General features: G+C 44.5%; 1 protein-coding gene across 2 annotated transcripts; it reads right to left on the bottom strand.

Moving 5' to 3' along the window:
• Positions 1–277: 277 nt before the first annotated feature.
• Rdh16 (retinol dehydrogenase 16) lies at positions 278–15,034 on the bottom strand. 2 transcript variants are annotated; one of them, XM_006513389.3, is made up of 5 exons: positions 14,614–15,034; positions 4,812–5,070; positions 3,175–3,338; positions 2,463–2,711; positions 278–1,233 (listed from the first exon to the last, which is right to left on the bottom strand). In XM_006513389.3, the coding sequence occupies exons 1-4, from the start codon at positions 14,924–14,926 to the stop codon at positions 2,494–2,496; spliced, it is 954 nt and encodes a 317-aa protein (XP_006513452.1). In that variant the 5' UTR covers positions 14,927–15,034; the 3' UTR covers positions 278–1,233; positions 2,463–2,493. The 2 variants fall into 2 exon arrangements, with proteins under 2 accessions (XP_006513452.1, NP_033066.1); NM_009040.3 differs by having other exon boundaries at positions 285–2,711; positions 14,614–14,971.
• Positions 15,035–19,906: the final 4,872 nt, after the last annotated feature.

Here is a 19,906-nt window from a genome sequence, read left to right as displayed (position 1 = left end):
GCCAAACCATGTGAATATTTAACAAGACAGCTCTTCTGATCTCTGGGCTATTCTGATCTGCTGAGGTAGATGGGAACAAAGCCATCTACTGGGACCAGGAGTCCAGTTCAGCCAGGTTAGGAAACACTTTCTCCCAAAAGGCAGTGTACCCCACCCAACCAACACTTTCTTCTTCATGCATAAAGGGGAGCAGAGGAGCCTAGAGTCAGTGCTAACTAGGGTGGAAACAGGCCCACTGTCAAACCCATTCCTTGACTTGGACAGATGCCACAACTGCTCAGTCTGAACTAATAACCAGAATTTTATTGTATTCTAATAGTTGAAGATCTCAGGTTGGAGGGATGGGTCTTGGTTGGGTACAGTGCAATTCTCATGCATGATTGAGTGAAACATCCTCTTGTGCCAGCCTGAGTCATTCTATGTCCCTCTGAGTACACTGGCTTCTAAGAACAACAACAAAAAACTGGGTGAGGAGGAAAGGGGAAATGTTGCAGGCATCCTGGGATCACCTTACAGAGTACTTCCTGCTAATTACACATGGTTCTGTCTCATCATGATGTTCTTGAGTCTCTACCCATACTTGGGGCTGTAGATCTGTCCTGGGTGCTGCCCCTTCCCCTGTGAAACCATCACGATGCTCCAGAGTATACTGAGAAAGGTCCAGCCTCCTGACCTTCTCACAGGGCACAACATGCAGAGATGCTGTTGATGTACTACAGCATGATTTATGTAGTGATGAAGACAGTAAGGCTAGAGCTTACAAGGTCATGGTAAACCTGCCATGCAGTGAGACATCTCAAAATAAAATGAAACAAGATGCAGTATCAGTACATGGTTTGAAGAAATGAGTCCAAAATCAAGAATGCTTCCTGCTGTTCAGTATAACCCAAATTCATTTCCTGACAGCCATATTGTATGGCTGAAAGCTTCTTTCCATTTTTCTTTTCTTTTCTTTTTAAAAATTTATTTATTTTATATATGTGAGTACACAGTCGCTATCTTCAGACACCAGAAGAGGGCATCAAAACCCATTGCAGGTGGTTGTGAGCCACCACGTGGTTGCTGGGATTTGAACTCAGGAGCTCTGGAAGAGCAGTCAGTGCCCTTAACTGCTGAGCCATCTCTGCAGCCAGCTAAAAGTTTCTTGTAACCAGCAACCCTCATCTTTCTTCTCATCTCTGAGGTGCTCCCACACATGGAACACACAGGTAAACACACATATGCTCAATGGTCCTAAAAAACTCAAAATAACATAGGTAAAATGAATGACCAGGCAACTGATAGGGTAGAGGAATTTCTATTTTCATTAATCCAGAAATTATTGTATATTTACAAGTTTCTCCTGCGTCCCCTCTTCCCCCACATTTCTACTGAGAGAAGAGGAGTCAGGCATCTATGGGAACCCCTTCCCAGGGCAAGTCTGTACTTAGCCCAGGATTCTCTGTCTCTTCCACACATGATTTCACTGCACAGCCTACTCTTAAACCTCACCAACCTAGCAGCAGGCAGAGCCAGCTCTCAGAGGCCATGAGAAGTTCAAGACCCTTATTCTTTTGAAAAATGTCCAATATGAAAGACTAGTGTTGAGAAGGATACTCTCTACATGGTCACATAGTGATTCTACAGGAAAAAGACTTGTGAAACTGAGGCCTACAGGTAAATTCTGTCCATGGACTTGCATGCACAGTCTTCTGCCTTATGTGTTATTATTAAGTTTTGAATGGAGAGCAGTTGTTCCCACCTCGGTAGCTGGAAGGGATGAGACAGTCAAAGAAAGCCTGCTGGCCTGTGCCAATCCTTCTCAGGACATTCCCCTTAGCTCTGTGTTCCAAACTTCACTAAAGGATAAAGCCATACTTCAAAACGCAGAGCAACAGAGATCACCTCATATTACCTTTAAAAATAAGAAGTGTCAAAAAAAAAGGAAAGAAAAGAAAAAGAAAGAAACCCATAATTTCAATACAAATGAAAAATTGGTGTCTCCGTACTCTGCTAGGTTTCACCACCAGGAACTGAACCTTCCACCCAGAGCCTGGCAACCTGACACCAGGGAATGGGTGCTGGCATTATTAGTAACTCCCTCAGACCTAGTACCTTGGACAGAGGTGATTTCAGAACAGGGATAATTCCATCTTGCATAGGGGTTTAAACTAGCCAGGGCATGTACATTTCCTGCAGAGGAGGACACAGGAGAGTGCTTGGCACAAACTTGTCCCAGCCTCCTCATCTGTGTGGACCTTCATGGTAGCCATGATGCTCATAATCTGGGCATCAGCCAGCTCTTTTGTAACTGAATCCCTTGGCAGAATTCTTTGCCTATTTCTTTGGTCATCATCAGTCTTGAGTAGTGTCATAGGAGAATTAACAAGATGAAGTGTATTGACTAGAACCCCAGAGTAATAAAATCCCCCCCCAACTCTCCTAATTTCCCCTAAATATTCTCTCTCTCAAACTCTACCTACATCTCCCCAGGTATGCACATAGGTGAATACTTCAGAGGGCTTTTTCAGGCTTCAGGGAAGTCCAGTAGAGAAGGGCATCCACAAGAAAGGTGGGCAGGTAGCTCAAGGGGAGGTAGAAGAGCTTAGCATCCCAGCCAGCTGAGTATCGGGTACGAGGGTGACAGGCAGTCAGAGCATGCTCCATGCAGTCAGTCACCCCAGACAGGTCCTTGTTGCACCTCTTGTCCAATTTGTTTAGCCTTTTCAGATCTATGCAGAATGAGGAATGATTCAGGTGGTCATTCAGCTCCGCACACTCCTGTCTTACAGCAGAATAAATGAGACTCTCCGTTCCCTATGTGGGAGAATCCGTGTGTCTGAAACCCAAGACCAGCCTGTCCTAGTTCCTCAAAAGGACCACAAACATTCTTCAAGGAAAATTGTGCACTCTGCCACCCATCTTAGCTCATAGAGAGTGCTGGTCTCATACCACCTCCCATCCCTGAGTTCACTGATATCGCTATGACCATGAGAAGATCAGAAGGAACAGAGCAGCATGTTCTGAAAGACAAGAACTCCTTTACAGCCCCATACACAAACTGCCACAACCACAGGGAAATGGGTCTGAATTACTATTCTTTGAGGAAAAGGGTGAGGCATTAGAACTCCTAAAATTAGAAGGGGGTTAAGAGTTTGGGATTTTATGTAGCTTTGTCCCTCAGAGGTTACTTACAGGATGCCAGGTACTTCTCGCCATAGATCTCCCTGATTTCTGAGCTGGTCTGGTCCCACAGCATCTGGGTATTTGAGCATAATCTGGCACTACTGGTCACACCGGTCAGGAAGAAGCCAGGCTCTATAATAGCCACCTTCACCCCAAAGTAGGAGAGCTCCCTCCTGCAAGACAGACAGATAGACATCAAGGACTTCAGAGAACTTTCAGTGAGAACGTTTTAATATGAGTACAGTAACATGCGAACAGGAGCCTGTGGTGAGGAAAGGCCACACACTTTGGATCTGGGATGTACAGGAAATAGGGAAGGATCTTGGGACAAGGGAATTGCCTCTGTGCTCTTAGTATTTGACACTAATTATTTGTTGTGTGTAGCTCACTGCCCTAAAACTAGACATTCTGGTCTATGGCACTGTATAACATCTTTCTCCAAGTAGTGCAGATGCAAAGGACTCTAGTCCTTGTCCAAGTCACCTTCACCTCACTACTAAGTCTATATCTACCCCACATCTGTCCCAGGAAGCTCTCAGTACACCCGTACCCGCACCCACCCACACCCACCCACCCACACAAACACACACACACACACACACACACACACACACACACACACACACTACTTCCTCACATGTCTCCACAGAGCAAACTCCTACCTCCAACTTCCTCACATTGGCAGCCACCCTGTTCCCTGCCATAAAGATCTTCCCTGTTTCCATTCCTTGGAAGGTGTGATGGTTTGTATATGCTGGGCCAGGGAGTAGCACTATTAGAGGTTGTAGTCCTGGTGGAGAAGGTGTGTTACTGTAGGTATGGATTGTATGAATATGATAGAAGCACATAAGTTATGCTAGAATGTGTTTAATGTGGACTCTAAAAGGGGCCTGATATCTGTATGTGGAATTGAAAGAGATATTCACCACAACTCAAAAACGTGCTCAGCATATAGAGGTCAAGGGAATGGATTCGTCACTTCATCCTAGCTGCCTGGAAGACAGTATTCTGCTAGCAGCCTTCAGATGAGATCCAGAACTCTCAGCTCTTCCTGTACCATGCATATCTGGACACTGCCACATTTTCACATTGACAAAAGTGGACTGAGTCTCTAAACCTATAAATGCCATCCCCAATTAAATGTGGTCCTTATAAGAGTTGCTTTGGTCATGGTGTCTTCTCAGTTAAAACCCAAGACAGAACTGTTGCATTACCAACTGCAAGAAATACTGAATATGATAGAAGCACATAAGTTATGCTAGAATGTGTTTATTGTGGACTCTAAAAGGGGCCTGATATCTGTATGTGGAATTGAAAGAGATATTCACCACAACTCAAAAACATGCTCAGCATATAGAGGTCAGGGGAATGGATTCTTCACCCAAAAACCTCACAGTTCAAATCCTACCCTAGTGTTGTCCCACAAGGCTCTCCCTCCTCCCTAAAAGGACAAAGTGAACTAAACTCATGTTTCAGTCATGGCCTCTTGTACAGACTTGGAAATGTGCTGGCCAGTGAATGATTCAGGGAGGGGAAGGTGAGAGAGACGCAGAACCAGAGCATCCTCCCGATGACGAGGACTTAAAGAGTGTGGCTAAATAAAAATCCTTTCAAAGTACCCCTTGAGTCTCCATCCCTTCCAGTACCTGAGGGAGTCTGAGAAGGCCTCTACACCATACTTAGAGATGCAGTAACCACCACCAAAGAGAGACACTCGACCCATGACACTGGAGACGTTGACCACACGACCCCTCGCCTTCCTCACTAAAGGCAGCATGCTCAGAGTCACCTCGATCATGCCCAACAGGTTCACATCCAGTACATGTGCAAAGTCCTGCTTTTTCATCCACTCGTTGGGACCCGAGGGGGTGGAGATGCCAGCGTTGTTGACCAGGCCCCAGAGTCCTGGGGACAGTGGAAGGAGAGTGTAGTCACACAACACAGGTTTAATTATGGATGAAATGCACATTTGACAAGGTAAGCACAGTTTGACATGTGTTTAATGGAGAATAGGATGCAATGAACAAGAACAAGGTATCCACAGGGCTGGGTTCTCATGCCAGAGACTGCTGGCTCAGAGCATGGACACCTTCATCCATGAAGTCTTCTGGCCCATCTCCTTGCAAGGAATCAGCCAATAGCTCCTTCTCATTTGCTAATTTTCAGAACAGATGGTGGACACATGGTGTACCTGTGTTAATCCGAAGACCATGAAAGTATGCTTATGTTTACAAGTTGATGCCAACTCTAGAGATTTTATTCTCTTATTTGTTGTGCTGGTTTGAGTGGCAATGGGAGCCATAGGCTCATATATCAAAATGATTGGCCCTGAGAGAGAGGCAGTGCTTGAGGAGGACTAGGAGGTATCATCCTTGTTATAGTAGGTGTAGCCATACTGGATTATGAGATTCACTGGAAATGGGCTATCCAAGGGTCTTGCTGTTCCTGCTACCTGTGGATATAGATGTAGTATCTCAATTCCTTCTCTAGCACTATGACTGCTATGCAACCCACCATGCTTCATGATATGATAATAACAGTCAAAAGCTTTAACTGTATGCAAGTTCAAATTCAATGTTTTATCTATAAGAGTTACCACAGTTGTAGAATCTCTTCACAGAGCTAGAATTCTGTCTAAGACAGTTGTATCTTCACATTACTCTGAGCAATTTATACACTGCTAACTGTCTTTCAAAAGGCCAAGATACATAGTAATAAGGAAGAATTTGTTTCCTTTATCATTACTTATTTTAGTAATAACAAAGAATAGTCATTAGGAGAGAATGACAGAACAGAGGAAAATACAAAGGTGAAAAGAAAGAAAAGACAAACTTAATCTCTAGAGGAAATTTGGTTGGGAAACAAACAATTGAAACCTTGGTTGTGGGAGATTTGCAAAACTGAGCTGTGCTTTTCACCTCTGCTGAAGTCAGCCTTGAAATGAATCATGATCAACTCTCATATTGATCAGTATCTATACTGATGAAAATCAACATTGATCAACTCTCTTCAGATCCACACAAAACCCAATGTATTGGCTGGCTTATTTACAACTTGACACAAGCTTGAGTCACCAGAGAGTAAGGTGCCTGAGTTGAGGAAATGTCTCCATAGGATCCAGCTGTAAGGCATTTTCTCAATGACTACTCTAATGAGGGTCCAGCCAATCATGAGTGGTGCCATCCCGGGGCTGCTGGTCCTGGCTTCTATAAGAAAGCAGGCTGAGCAAGCCATTGGGAGCAATCCAGTACGCAGCACCCCTCCATGGCCTCTGCATCATCTCCTGCCTCCAGGTTTCTTCCCAGTTTCAGTTCCTCTCCTGACTTCATTTGGTGATGGACAGTGATGTAGAAGTGTAACCTAAATAAATCCTTTCCTAGAAAAACTTGCTTTTTGGTAATGATGTTTTGTAGCAACAATAAAAACCCTATGTAAGACAGCTAGGGAAAGGATAAGGGAGGTGACAATCCTTGCTGAGAACCAACAGGACAGATTTCCCAATGTAAGCTTGAACACACTGGGTTCTTTTAGCCACTCACCCACAGATGGCCCTCACTCATCCCTATGGTCTTTAAGTCATGGATCTTCAAGGATCCATTCTGAAAGGCTGTAACTAAACACCATATCACCATTGTCAATTTCTGGGTAGACTGAATGAGAAACTACTTGATTGAGACTAAGATCTACATTTGTTGACTTTATAACATTGGCTCAATAAGACATCTGCATCCTCGGCTAAAGAGCATATCTTGTCCTTCTATAGATGCATAATCTGTACTAGAGATTGTTTTTGTTCTGTTTTCAAAAACCATATGGAAACCTACTTCCACAGAAGTTTCCTAAAATACCTATATATACGGAATTTCAGTGGAGTCGCCTTATGATACTGGACATGAAACTACATACATATCATCATATACCATGTAAAGCCTTCAGTGCCAGGAATGGCTCACATTTTGTCCCTAAAAGGGATGTAAGGAACACAAAGTATGTCTTAATTGGGGTTTTACTGCTGTGAACAGACACCATGACCAAGACAGCACTTAGACAGCATTTAATTGGGGCTGGCTACCGTTTTAGATGACCAGTCCATTATCATCAAGGTGGGAGCATGGCAGTATCCAGGAAGACATGGGCCTGGAGGAGCTGAGAGTCCCACCTATTGTTTGGAAGGCACAAAGGAGAAGCTTGGCTTCCATCCAGCTAGGATGAGGGTTTTAAAACCAAAACCCACAGTGGCATACCTACTCCAACAGAACCACACCTCCAAAGAGTGACTCTCCCTGTGCTAGGTATAGTCAAACCACCACACCCTCCAAATCCCCATTACAGGCTGCACTCAAGTATACTAGCTGCTCTCCCAACATAATGATAAGGCTATTTAGCTGTGGTGGTTTACATATGCTAGGTCCAGAGAGTGGCACTATTAGGAGGTATGGTCTTGTTGCAGTACATGTGTCCATGTTGGAGAAAGTGTATCACTGTGGGCATAGGCTTTACAATCCTCATCCTAGCTCCCTGGTAGCCAGTCTTCTCCTGTTTGCCTTCTGAACTACATGTAGAACTCTCAGCTCCTCCTACACCATGCCTGCTTACATGATGTCACGCTCCTGCCTTGATAATGGATTGTACATCTAACACTGTAAACCAGCCCCAATGAGATGTTATCTGTCTAAGAGTTGCCTTGGTAATGGTGTCTGTTCTTATCAGTAACCCTAACTAAGACAGAAGTTGGTGCTGGTACTAGGACTGTGGTTTTGCTGTGATAGGCCGGAACAAGCTGTTGTTTGGAAGAATGTAGATTTTGGGACTTTGTGTTTGGAAAACAGGAAAATGTTTTAAGTGGGGCTATGGAATATGGAAGATTTATTTGCTGAGGATGATTTGAACTGTGGAAGCCTGGCTCTAGATGTTTCAGAGGAGAAGAATTTTAATATGTGACTGAGAGACTGCTCTTTTGATATTTTGGTGTAGAATGTGGCTGCTTTGTACTCTTCCCTGAAAAGTCTACCTGAAGCTAAGGTAAGGAGATTTATATTAACTGCATTGTCAAAGAAAGTTTGAACAAAGCCCAAGAGAGACTTTGTTCTCTGGTTAAGTCTCATGATGGGCATTTTGAGCAAGAATACAAGCATAGAAAGTAAAAATATAAAATGTATGGTCTAAGTAATAAATGGACACCAGGATTGAAATGAGGGTGAATCATGTATTCAAGGAGATAAACAGATTAAGGAAGTGTTGATTTTGTGGCAAGATCCCACCCAGCTATGGTTACTGTTTTTGTGTTTGCCATTGAACAAAGAATAGTTATATCATACTAAGTGTTATCATTACTTGGTTTCTGTTTTCACTTGAATTTAAATCTGGAGTGAACTACAATCCAGAAATGAAAGGCACAGACTTTTGATTTGGATCTTGAGGATCAGTGGCCATCAAAAGCTTAGGCCCTTTAACACCCCTATACCGGCAGTAAAGAAACCCAATGGTGCCTATCCTGGTCTGAGACCAGGGTCTCAGAGGTATCAACTCTGCAGTGGTGTCTCTCCACCCGGTTGTGGCTAACCCCTACACACTTCTTTCTACTATCCCCTCAGGACTTTCCATTTCTCAGTTCTAGATCTTAAGGATGCGTTTTTCCCTATTCCTCTAGATGTCCAGTCACAAAACATATTTGCTTTTACCTGGACAGATCCTGATACCCACTTTTCTACCCAACTGACCTGGACTGTTTTACCTCAGGGATTCTGGGATAGCCCACACCTATTTGGGCAGGCCTTGGCTTCTGACTATCTCTGTCTCTTCCTAAATCTAAGATCATACTCTATGTAGATGATGTCCTTCTCTGTAGCTCTTCTCTAGAAATCAGCCAGACTGACACCTCTGCTCTTCTAAATTTCCTCTCTAATCGTGGCTACAGGGTCTCACCCTCTAAAGTCCAACTGTCCACTCCTCAGGTTACCTATTTGGGACTAACAATCACCCCGACCCATAAGGCTAATACATTAGATAGAAAGACTCTGATTCATTTTCTAACTGTTTCGTCGACAAAAGGAGAAATTTTGTCATTCCTAGGAATAGCCTGTTTTTTACGTTCATGGATCCCTTCTTTTCTCTTCTTTCTCACCCTCTATACGAAGCAGCGTCAGGCCCCACCCACAAACCTCTTTTAAAACCTATTACCAAGCCCTTTCAAAGGCTTCAACAGGCCCTCCTTAGGGCCCTGGCCTTACATCCCCCTGACCTGACTTGTCCTTTTTCCCTCTATGTAACAGAAAAGGAGGAATTTGCCCTTGGAGCCTTGTGCCACCAAATAGGACCTTCTTTTGCACCTGTGACATGCCTGTCAAAGAAACTAGACCTAACCATTCAGGGATGGGCATCCTGTATTTGCACTCTAGCAGCCACTGAGCTCCTTATTCGAGAATCAAAGAAACTGACCTTTGCATCACCTATAACTGTCTTCTCTTCTCATAACCTGTCACAGCTCCTAATGTATAAAAGATTACAGACTCTACCTCCCTCTAGAGTTCTCTCTCTCTCCAGGTAGCTCTAATAGAAGACCCCACACTCACTTTCCAATCATGCCCACCGTCAGACGTGTCAAATACCTCCTGGTCTTGGTGGATACCTTCTCAGGGTGGGTAGAGGCATTTCCCACAACTAACAAAAGGGCTCAGACAGTCTCAGATCATCCCTCCGAGAGATCATCCCTCGATTGGGTGTTCCAGTCTCTCTCCAATCAGACAATGGACCTGAATTTACCTCCCAAGTTTCTCAGATCCTATCTAAGGCCCTAGACATCCCCTGACACTTTCATATCCCTTACCACCCTCAATCTTCAGGCAAGGTAGAAAGAACTAACTGCTCCTTTAAAACTACTCTTGTTAAACTGACACAGGAACTTCATCTTGACTGGATAAAGCTCCTGCCCCTGGCTCTTTTCAGATGGTGAGCTCTCCCCAAAGACCTCTCCTCATCTCACCTTGTGAACTCATGTACGGATGTCCAGTCCTAACTCCTGGCTTCTCGCCCAAGCACTCTCATCTTCCAGATCGTTTGCTTACCCCATTACTTTCTCATCTCCGTTCTCTCCTATGAAACTTTGCTGACCATCACCTACCTCGACCACACTCTGTTTCCTGCCCATTACCTGTTAATATTGGAGACCAAGTCCTTTTATCTCCTCCAGGTCATCAGCCTTCACCCCTTTCTCCAAAATGGCAGGGTCCTTTTAAGGTAATCCTCATAACTCCTACAGCTGCTAAGCTCGAGGGACTCTCTCATTGGATCCACCTGTCTCACCTGAAACCCTTCATTCCCCCACCTAAAGATGACTCCTCTTCATACACATTAACCCTAACAGGGCCGTGCTGCGTTAAGCTCCGGAAGACGTCAAGACCACCCGTCTTGTCTCCCATCCTAGAAAATGAAGCTTCACTCCAGCAGCCAAACCCAACCTCGCTGGACAAGACACTGGATTAGTTGTGGCCTTTTCATCTTTTCCCTGCTGTTCATTTCCATCAAGGGTAGTCCTTATGTCTGGAGATTCGAAGTTCAAGAAACTCGCAGACAACAAGCTGACTTTCCAAGTAGGATTAGGAAACTGCTCCATAGCCAGGTGCCAGGAAGCGATCCAGACTGCCATCGTTCCTGTATCTGTTACTCCATCCAAATATTATGACCTCTATACCTGTTTTCTCTTAGACCAGAGAAAAGATTATTACAGAAAATGGCCAGACAAGTATGGGGATTGCCCATACTGGTCTTGTGAGATACACATGCTCGGGACATGGGTTAATCATGTCTTCTATCGATTCTGCAAGACACTCTTCTTCTACATTCGAGACCCATGGGATCCCAGGTGGGAAACAGGAGTTGCTGGTAAGCTCTACCGCAAAATCCAGCCCAGTTCTCCTGTAAGTACTATCTACATCCAGAGAAACTATGTCTCAATTGCCCCTTGTCTTATTAATCTCGTCTCTATATTCATTCAGCAACAAGTACAAAAAATTTCTGACCAAACTGTTAATCAGCTCCTGCTACAGGATTACCAGCCGCTGCCCACAAAGGAATCACTGTCGATAGAAGAGCCTGCTTCAGACGATTACCAAATGGATTCCAATGGTGAAGACCAGATATACCCTGAAAATTGATGATGCCCCTAAACAGCAGGAAGTAGCTTAAAAGACACAACGCCCTTATTCCCTCTTCACCGTTGGTTTCCCCTCTCTTTTTCTCCACTTCTTTTTATAATAACAAGAAGGGAGGAAGGTTAACACCAGAACACTTCAAGCCCCGGCCTAACTATGTGACCCTTGACCTGCATTGCCAGGACAATGACCCTTAATCCCACAGTCCACTTGGCTCAGTTCCCACCCTCACTGGTGTGACGTCATTTTCCGTATAAATTAGGGGATCATCCCTTCCCCTCTCTCTCTCTCTCTTTCTTCTCTCCCCCTCTTACTTTCTTTTCCCTGTTCTCTGCCCTTCTACCTGCTTCGCCACTCCTCTATCTCCCACGTGGAATCACCTTGGCCTGGTCTGCTGTTTGGTTTACCTGCTCAAAATATATAGATTAATATTATTTGATATTAATTAACACATCAAAGGCAACCATTACTATTACCCAGCCTCAAGCCCGGCAATCTTCCACAGTGACCTGTCTTTAAGATATACCTTGCAATAAAGGCAACAATGTCATGGGGGTAACTAAACACTTTTCATTAGATTGAAGGTCTGTTTTTGGGATGGAACCCATAATTCAACTACTAAAGTGGCCACGGATATGACACTAGATAGGTGATGGGTCTATGTGAAAAGTGAATAGTCTTCTTCTAAGGAAACACACAGTAACAAGACTCTTCAAACACATTACTAAAAACACTTATAGTTCAGTGCCTTGATCAACTACACCGGGAAAACTGTGTCCTGCCATAGACAAGAATTAACACAGACACACACAAGTCGTCAATGTGCAGAGCGTGAAAGACTCTGGCACACTCAGTCCTAAAAGGGATGTCTTCATCACACCGCTCCCCTCAAGGCCCAGAGATCTATGAAGATGAGGAGACAGAAACATTTTAAGAGCCAGAGGTGATGGGTGACTCCAAGGAGACTGTCTTACAGACACATCAGGACTACTGCTCACATGAACTCACAGAGACTCTGGCAGCACACATATCACCTGCACAGGCTCAGGGAGAAAGCGAGCCAGCACTGAGCAGGGAAAGTGGACACATGGTCTAACCTCTAAGCAAGCAGCTATTTGTAACTGATAACTGATGTCCAAGGAAAAAACAATTTTCTGCACAGTAGTGTCAATGGTGCCTTGTAATCACTTTATTGTGCACTGTGTGAAGATTCAAATGCTGATTTCTTGTCCACTATATCTGCTTACCATCCTTATTCAGACACTATCCAGGTGCAAACTTGTGTAAACAACAGCTCTCCCATTGTTCCCTGAAGTGTCAATAAAGGGACCTTAACAACCAAAGACTGAGCAGGGGAGAGAACAGGCTGGAGTTCTCTCAGCCAGGGGAGGAAGCTGGAGAAGAGGAGGTATGGCTTAGCCACCTGCAGAGAGTCTAGGAGACACCATAAGAAAACACCTGGAGCAGAGAAAACCTGGAATGTTATCTCCACAATTTTGGCTGGAGCTTGGTAGATTAGGTTGGAGGAAATAGAGTAATATTACTCAGTAATTCTGCCCTTTAAGCATGTTAAATAAATAACTCAGTCCTGACTCATTTATTTGAGAGCTTTCATCATTAAAAAGCAAACTCTAGCCAGGGCGGTGGTGGCACACGCCTTTAATCCCAGCACTCGGGAGGCAGAGGCAGGCAGATTTCTGAGTTGAGGCCAGCCTGGTCTACAGAGTGAGTTCCAGGACAGCCAGGGCTACACAGAGAAACCCTGTCTCGAAAAACAAAGCAAGACAAGACAAAACAAAACAAAAAAAAAGAAGCAAACTGTAACAAACTTACTAAAAAGTCATGCACTGAGCCTCATACACAAGAGTGCTTGTATCTCCACAAAATACACTGTGTGAAATTTTCTGCGAAAAGGAGAGACTGCATTTTTTTCCATTGGGTTTTCTCCTGGCTTTTTTGCTTGATCCTTGTTTCTTTCTTTTTTTTTATGATTGTTTGTTTTTTTCAGTTTACTTGTATTGCTTTTAGTTGGGGGTTTAATTTTGCTTTTGTTTCTGAGAGAGAGAGACAGAAAGAGAGAGAGAGAATAAGAACTTCTATGACTGGGACATGGAGAGGATCTAGGAGAAGCTGGAGAAAGGGAAATACAATCTAAATGTTTGCATGAAAAAAATCTAATAAAAATATATACAGTAGATTTTTGATCCTGGGATCCCAAAATACACATGCTTGCGGACTCGGGATGGACTAGAAGTATCTTAAGACAGTTCTTGGGACAATGGAACGAGCTGAGTGTGGTGACACCATCTGCTGATGCCAACAGGAAGGAGCTGAGAAACGTCCATCAGATGGTGACCAGGTCCATATCTAGAGCTCTGCCTCAAACTCAGGAGCCAGAGGAACACAAAGGGAACAAACAATACCCAGTGCCAAGGCCTGCTAAATGCAGTGGGGCGTGGATAAGGGTCAAGTTATTTTAATTCATTCTATATTATTGCTGAAAAATGTTCTTTAAGTGGTAATGTTGCTTGCCTTCTTAAACTGGAAAGAATGCATATACATTATACATACAAGTCAAAGGGTTAACTACTTTGTATCCACTGAATAGCAAATTGTATGCTAATTGTAGTTTGACATGTCTAGAGTTTTGAATAATAACTGTTTTCCTTTCATTTTTTAAATAAATTTATTGTTTAAAACAAATGCTGGAGAGAGAAAAAGGGAGAAACAGATGGAAAAGCAAGTTAGTGTGTGTGTGTGTGTGTGTGTGTGTGTGTGTGTGTGTGTGTTTTCTAGGTGAAAGAGAGACCACTTCCTACCTTTTTCTGTCCTAAGTTTTCCTTGACTTTGGGCTTAAGCACGGCAATGATTATGGCTCTCCCTGCCATGGTGCACAGGTAGTGCATGAGAACATGTTCCAGAACTGGGAGAGCAGGTGCACGCTGGCACATGACCTTCACAGAGACCAGGTCCCAGGAGCCCAGGGCTCTCCTCCCTCCTCACAGTCTCTATCCTAGGACTCAGCAGCCAACAATCCTGTCTTTCTACATACAAAGTCAAAGAGGACAGATAACAATTGCAAATGAAATCTTCCCAAGGCACCAGTTGGCTAAGAACACACAGCTTAGAGGATTAAGTTTCTAAGTAACATGAAATACTGATGTGCTAGAGAGGGGCAGAGTCTGCAGTTACACCAACTCCACCCTGACCCCCACCAGGAATTGTTTCAAGACTACACAGGCCTTCCCTTCACACACATAGAGAACACCAACAGCACCAACAGGACTCTCATTGGTACCTCTGTTCCCAACATGCTCCTTCACCCACTGAGTGGCTGTCACAATACTCTCTGTCTTGGTGACATCCAGGATCACTGTCTCCAGCCTGTCAGATGTCTTGTTCCTCAGCTCCTCGGCTCCCTTCTCCGTCAGACATGCAGCCAGCACCCTCATGCCTCTCCTGTCCAGCTGTCTGGCCAGCAGGGTCCCAAAGCCAGAGTCACAGCCCGTGATGAAGACATATTTGTCTTGGAGATGGCTCACCACCTGCCTCACCCTGAAGAAGCGCAGAAGCGTCCACAGGCCCACCAGTGCCACCAGGTAGAGCCACATGGCTTGTAGAAGTCAAGCAGAGAGAGAGATACTCTGTGTCAAAATGAGCCTGGCCTCTGCTCACACAGGAAGGTGTAGACATCCAGGACTCCACCCTGCTGACGTACAGGCCTCTGCATTTTTTATAATTTTTGCTGCGCCGTGACTCTGGACTTTAACAGGCTTTGGGGCAAAAGTCATACAATGTTCTTTGACTTTATTTATCCATGCCAAGAAAAACACCTCTGATATTCAACAACACGGATATATTCTCTTATAATCCTTGCTTCCTGGAATCAGGTCAGAATACATGTTTGGTTCATTACACAGGGCCCACAATCCAGTCCCAGACTCACCTTGTGTCTCTGCATATTGCACTCTGGAACCACAAAGCAGGACCTTTTGAACAGAATCAAAATCTATTGGTAACCTGTACTTGGACTTAGGACAGCTTACAGGAGAGGACAGGAAGAGCTGGTGCCCTCCTAATACAGCAAGTTATGGAACATAGAAGGGCCAGCCCGAAACATGATAAATTGACCTCAAAGGAATACAAGGTGATGGGACTGGGACCCCAGACAAATCAGGACTCCCAGACCTGAATTGGGAAAGGAAATGACTTTAGATCTCAAGTGGCCCTTCTCCTGGCTACCTGCTTTAAAGCAGATATGAGTACAGATTCTTTTTGAGTTGTGATCTCCATTTGTGTCCTTGGCTTACAAAAGCCAGGAATTCTTGATTATTTTCTACAGAACCTCTAGAGTAGTGTGTGGAGCTTTGCATATGGCTCCTGGTTTTGAGAAATACCTGAATGACTCTCAGATTTCAGCTCAAAATAAACCTGATGCCTTCCTTCAGGAATGATGTCACAGTTCCCTTACCTGGCACTTCCACCACTTTCTGTCCCAACCAGTAAGGAATCAAGCTGTCCTTGTGCTCTCAAGAACCATGGTTCTATCAGGAAGAGGTGCAATAAGGGATTTATTACAGTTCTGCCTTAAGGTCTGGGCCTTGGTTATCAGTGGGTTATCTGTGTATCTGGAGCTGGGCCATTCTCCCTCCAAGCAGGCAGCTGCCCCTGCATCTGCTCTGCATTTGCCCTGCTGTTCCTTCTCTCCTGCGCCTGATTCTGTTTAACTTATGGCTGATATTACTTGTCATCCTGCCTCCACTTCTGTCTCTGCTCCTGCTTGTGCAGAAACTAATAGGACATCCTTCATGTGGCTATTAGCACACATGTCCCCAGAATCCTAGCTTTGAACTGCATCTTGTAAAATGTAGTACTAGGCTTTCTTGACCAAAGTTTTGTGCAGATATTGGTGCTTTGGATCTTGTCTCGCTTCAACAGTGAGTACACTAGAGCACTCCTTCTATGGACATTTTCCAATCTTCTCTCCTACAGTTCTTTCCTTATCAACCCTGATAGTGATGGACACTCTTGTTGGATCAAGGTCTTCTGGAAAATAGGAGGATCTAGATAGGACCCTGGAATTTTTGGGTAAAGTCAGAGAGAATAGGAAAGTGGATGTGGGTCTGTTGCAGGAGCCACAGGGCTGAAGAGAAAGTCTCAGGACACCTCGTTGATTCATGGAGGTTCCCTCAGTCCATCCATCCATCCTGAGATTCTCACACAAGCCAAAGGACAGTGCCAAGCTGTTCCTCTTCTCTGTCCTGAGGAGGGTGGGCTGATCCCATTCCTGGCCAGACCATGTGAATATTTAACAAGGCAGCTCTTCTGATCTCTGGGCTGTTCTGATCTGCTGAGGCAGATGGAAACAGAACCATCTACTGGGGTCAGGAGTCCAGTTCAGCCAGGTTAGGAAGCACTTTCTCCCAAAAGGCAGTTGTCTTAGTTAGGGTTTTACTGCTGTGAACAGACATCATGACCAAGGCAGTCTTATAAAAAACATTTAATTGGGGATGGCTTACAGGTTCAGAGGTTCTGTCCATTATCATCAAGGTGGGAGCATGGCAGTATCCAGGCAGGCATGGCACAGGAGGAGCTGAGAGTTCTGTCTTCACCCAAAGGCTGCTATTGGAAGACTGACTTCCAGGCAACTAGGGTGAGGATCTTATACCCACACCCACAGTGACACGCCCATTCCAGCCAGATCACACCTATTCCAACAAGGCCACACCTTCAGATGGTGCCACTCCCTGGTCCAAGGATATACAAACCATCACATTCCACTCCCTGGTCCCCGTAGACTTGTTCAAAAACATGAGTCTATGGGGGCCATACTTAAAGGTAACATAATGAAAAATGCATTTAGTCCAACTTTCAAAGTCCTCATAGTCTATATCAGTTGCAACAATGTTAAAAGTCCAAAGTTCAAGGTCTCTTCTGAGATTCATTCAACTTAATTAAGTGTAATCCCCAAAGCAAGGCAGGAAACCAGCTGGGCAAACTCCAAACTCTGCATCTCCATGGCTAATGTCAAGGTGGTCTTCAGATCTGCACTCCTTTTTCATCTTTGTTGACTGCAACAAACTGCTTTCTCCTGGGCTGGTTCCACTCCCTGTTAGCAGTTTTCCTCAGCATGTATCCCATGGCTCTGGCATCTTTAACATCTCTGAGTCTCCAAAGCAATTTCAATGTTACAGCTTCTTCTTTCAGTGTCTGGGATTCCACTTGATCTTTTGGACTCCTCCTAAGGGCTGGCATCACTTCTCTATCTCTGTCCTCTGTAGCACTCTATGCTCTGGTTGATCCACTCCACTATGGCTGCTGTTCTTGGTGATCATCCCATGGTACTGACATCTCCAATACACTGGGGTGTTCCACTCCAACTAGGCTTCACCAATAGCCTCTCATAGGCTCTCTTCAGGGTGCCAAGCCTCAAATCCTTTGCATGACCCCTTCAGTCCTGGGCCATCAACTACAGCTGAGGCTTCACCTTCTCCAATGGCCTTCCCTGGCCTCTCACAGTGCTAAGCCTCAGCTTCTCTCCATGATCCCTTCATTCGTTCACAAGCAGTACCACCTGAGTGACTCTTACACATTACCAAGTCCAGCCCCAGCATGAGGTACAACCTTGGTTATTTCTGGAATACAGCTTCTTTGTGCTCCCAGAAAACAATTTCCAGATTTCACCTCAGTGATGATGGTCTCTTCTTAATCACTGCTAATTCCTTAGCTCCAGCTAACCAGCATCAATTTTCCCAGTGGTTCCTTCCATTCTTAACTCTAGAGCCAGAGCCACATGGCTGAAACTGTCGAGTTCTGCTGCTTACAGGAACTAGAACATGATCCCCTTGTACTATTACATTATCACTAGCTTTATGTTTTCTAAATCCTTCACTGCCTAAGCTTAGCTATCCTGGTTCTTGCTCTGTAGATTGACCTTGAATGCAGAGATCAGCATGCCTGTCTCATGGAATTAAAGGTTAGTACCACCATGCCTGGATCTAATTAAGCTGGGTAGAATCTTGCCCCAAGGTCCCACTCCCTTAATCTGGTATCTCCTAGAACACAAAATTTTGCTCCATTTCACTTCCTGGTACTCCTTTAATACTCAAACCATATATTTTATATTTTTCCTTTCTAAGCTTGCTATGCTTGTTCAAACTTCTCTTCATAAGACTTAACCAGAGAACAAAGTCTCTGCTGGGCTTTTTTGAAACTTCTTTTGTCAATGCAATTAATCCAAGTCTCTTCACCTTAGCCTCAGGCAAACTTTTCAGACAAGGACAAAAAGTAGCCACATTCTTCACCAAAATACCACAAAAACAATCTTTATGCCACATTCTGAAATTCTTCTCCTTTGAAATCTCTTGGGCCAGGTCAACACAGTTCAAATTACTCCCAGCAGCTAAGTCTTCCATATTCCTACTAGGATGACCCATTAAGCCCCATTTAAAGCATTCCATTACTTTCCAAATACAAAGTTCCAAAATACACATTCTTTCAAATAAAAGCATGGTCAGGCCTATCACAGCAACACCCCACTCCTGGTACCAACTTCTGTCTTAGTTAGGGTTTTACTGCTGTGAACAGACACCATGACCAAGGCAAGTCTTATAAAAAACAACATTTAATTGGGGCTAGCTTACAGGTTCAGAGGTTCAATCCATTATCATCAAGGTGGGAGCATGGCAGTATCCAGGCAGGCATGGCGCAGGAGGAGCTGAGAGTTCTATGTCTTCACCCAAAGGCTGCTATTGGAAGACTGACTTCCAAGCAACTAGGGTGCGGATCTTATAAACCACACCCACAGTGACACACCCATTCCAACCAGGTCACACCTATTCCAACAAGGCCACACCTTCAAAATGGTGCCACTCCCTGGTCCAAGGATATACAAACCATCACAGCAGTGTTCCCCACCCAACCAACACTTTCTTCTTCATGCATAAAGGGGAGCAGAGGAGCCTAGAGTCGGTGCTAACTAGGGTGGAAACAGGCCCATTGTCAAGCCTGTTCCTTAACTTGGACACATGCCGCAATTGCTCAGTCTTAACTAAGAACCAGAAATTTTATTGTATTTTAATGGTTGAAGATCCCAGATTGGAGGGATGGGTCTTGGTTGGGTATAGTGCAATTCTCATGCATGATTGAGTGAGACATGCTCTTGTGGAAGCCTGAGTCCTTCTGTGTCCCTCTGAGTACACTGGCTTCTGAGAACAAAAAAATAAAAAATAAAAAACCTGGGTGAGGAGGAAAGGGGAAATGTTGCAAGCATCCTGGGATCACCTTACAGGGCACTTCCTGCTAATTACACATTGTTCTGTCTCATCATGATGCTCTTGAGTCTCTAACCATGCTTGGGGCTGTAGATCTGTCCTGGGTGCTGCCCCTTCCCCTGTGAAACCATCACGATGCTCCAGAGTATACTGAGAAAGGTCCAGCCTCCTGACCTTCTCACAGGGCACAACATGCAGAGATGCTGTTGATGTACTACAGCATGATTTATGTAGTGATTAAGACAGTAAGGCTAGAGCTTACAAGGTCATGGTAAACCTGCCATGCAGTGAGACATCTCAAAATAAAATGAAACAAGA

The sequence above is a fragment of the Mus musculus genome, chromosome 10 (assembly GCF_000001635.26).
Source record: "Mus musculus strain C57BL/6J chromosome 10, GRCm38.p6 C57BL/6J".
NCBI classification, from domain to species: Eukaryota; Metazoa; Chordata; class Mammalia; order Rodentia; family Muridae; genus Mus; species Mus musculus.
Note: the sequence above shows the minus strand (reverse complement) of the source record. Positions and strands in the feature narration are given on the sequence as shown.

What these genes read in the sequence shown, in the direction of transcription:
- Rdh16 (XM_006513389.3), bottom strand. Translation starts at nt 14,926, where the DNA reads ATGTGGCTCTACCTGGTGGCACTGGTGGGCCTGTGGACGCTTCTGCGC. An exon ending in GGAGCATGTTGGGAACAGAG is followed by an intron (nt 5,071 to 14,613) that starts GTACCAATGAGA and finishes CACTGTCCCCAG; the next exon opens with GACTCTGGGGCCTGGTCAAC. An exon ending in GCCTTCTCAGACTCCCTCAG is followed by an intron (nt 3,339 to 4,811) that starts GTACTGGAAGGG and finishes TCTGTCTTGCAG; the next exon opens with GAGGGAGCTCTCCTACTTTG.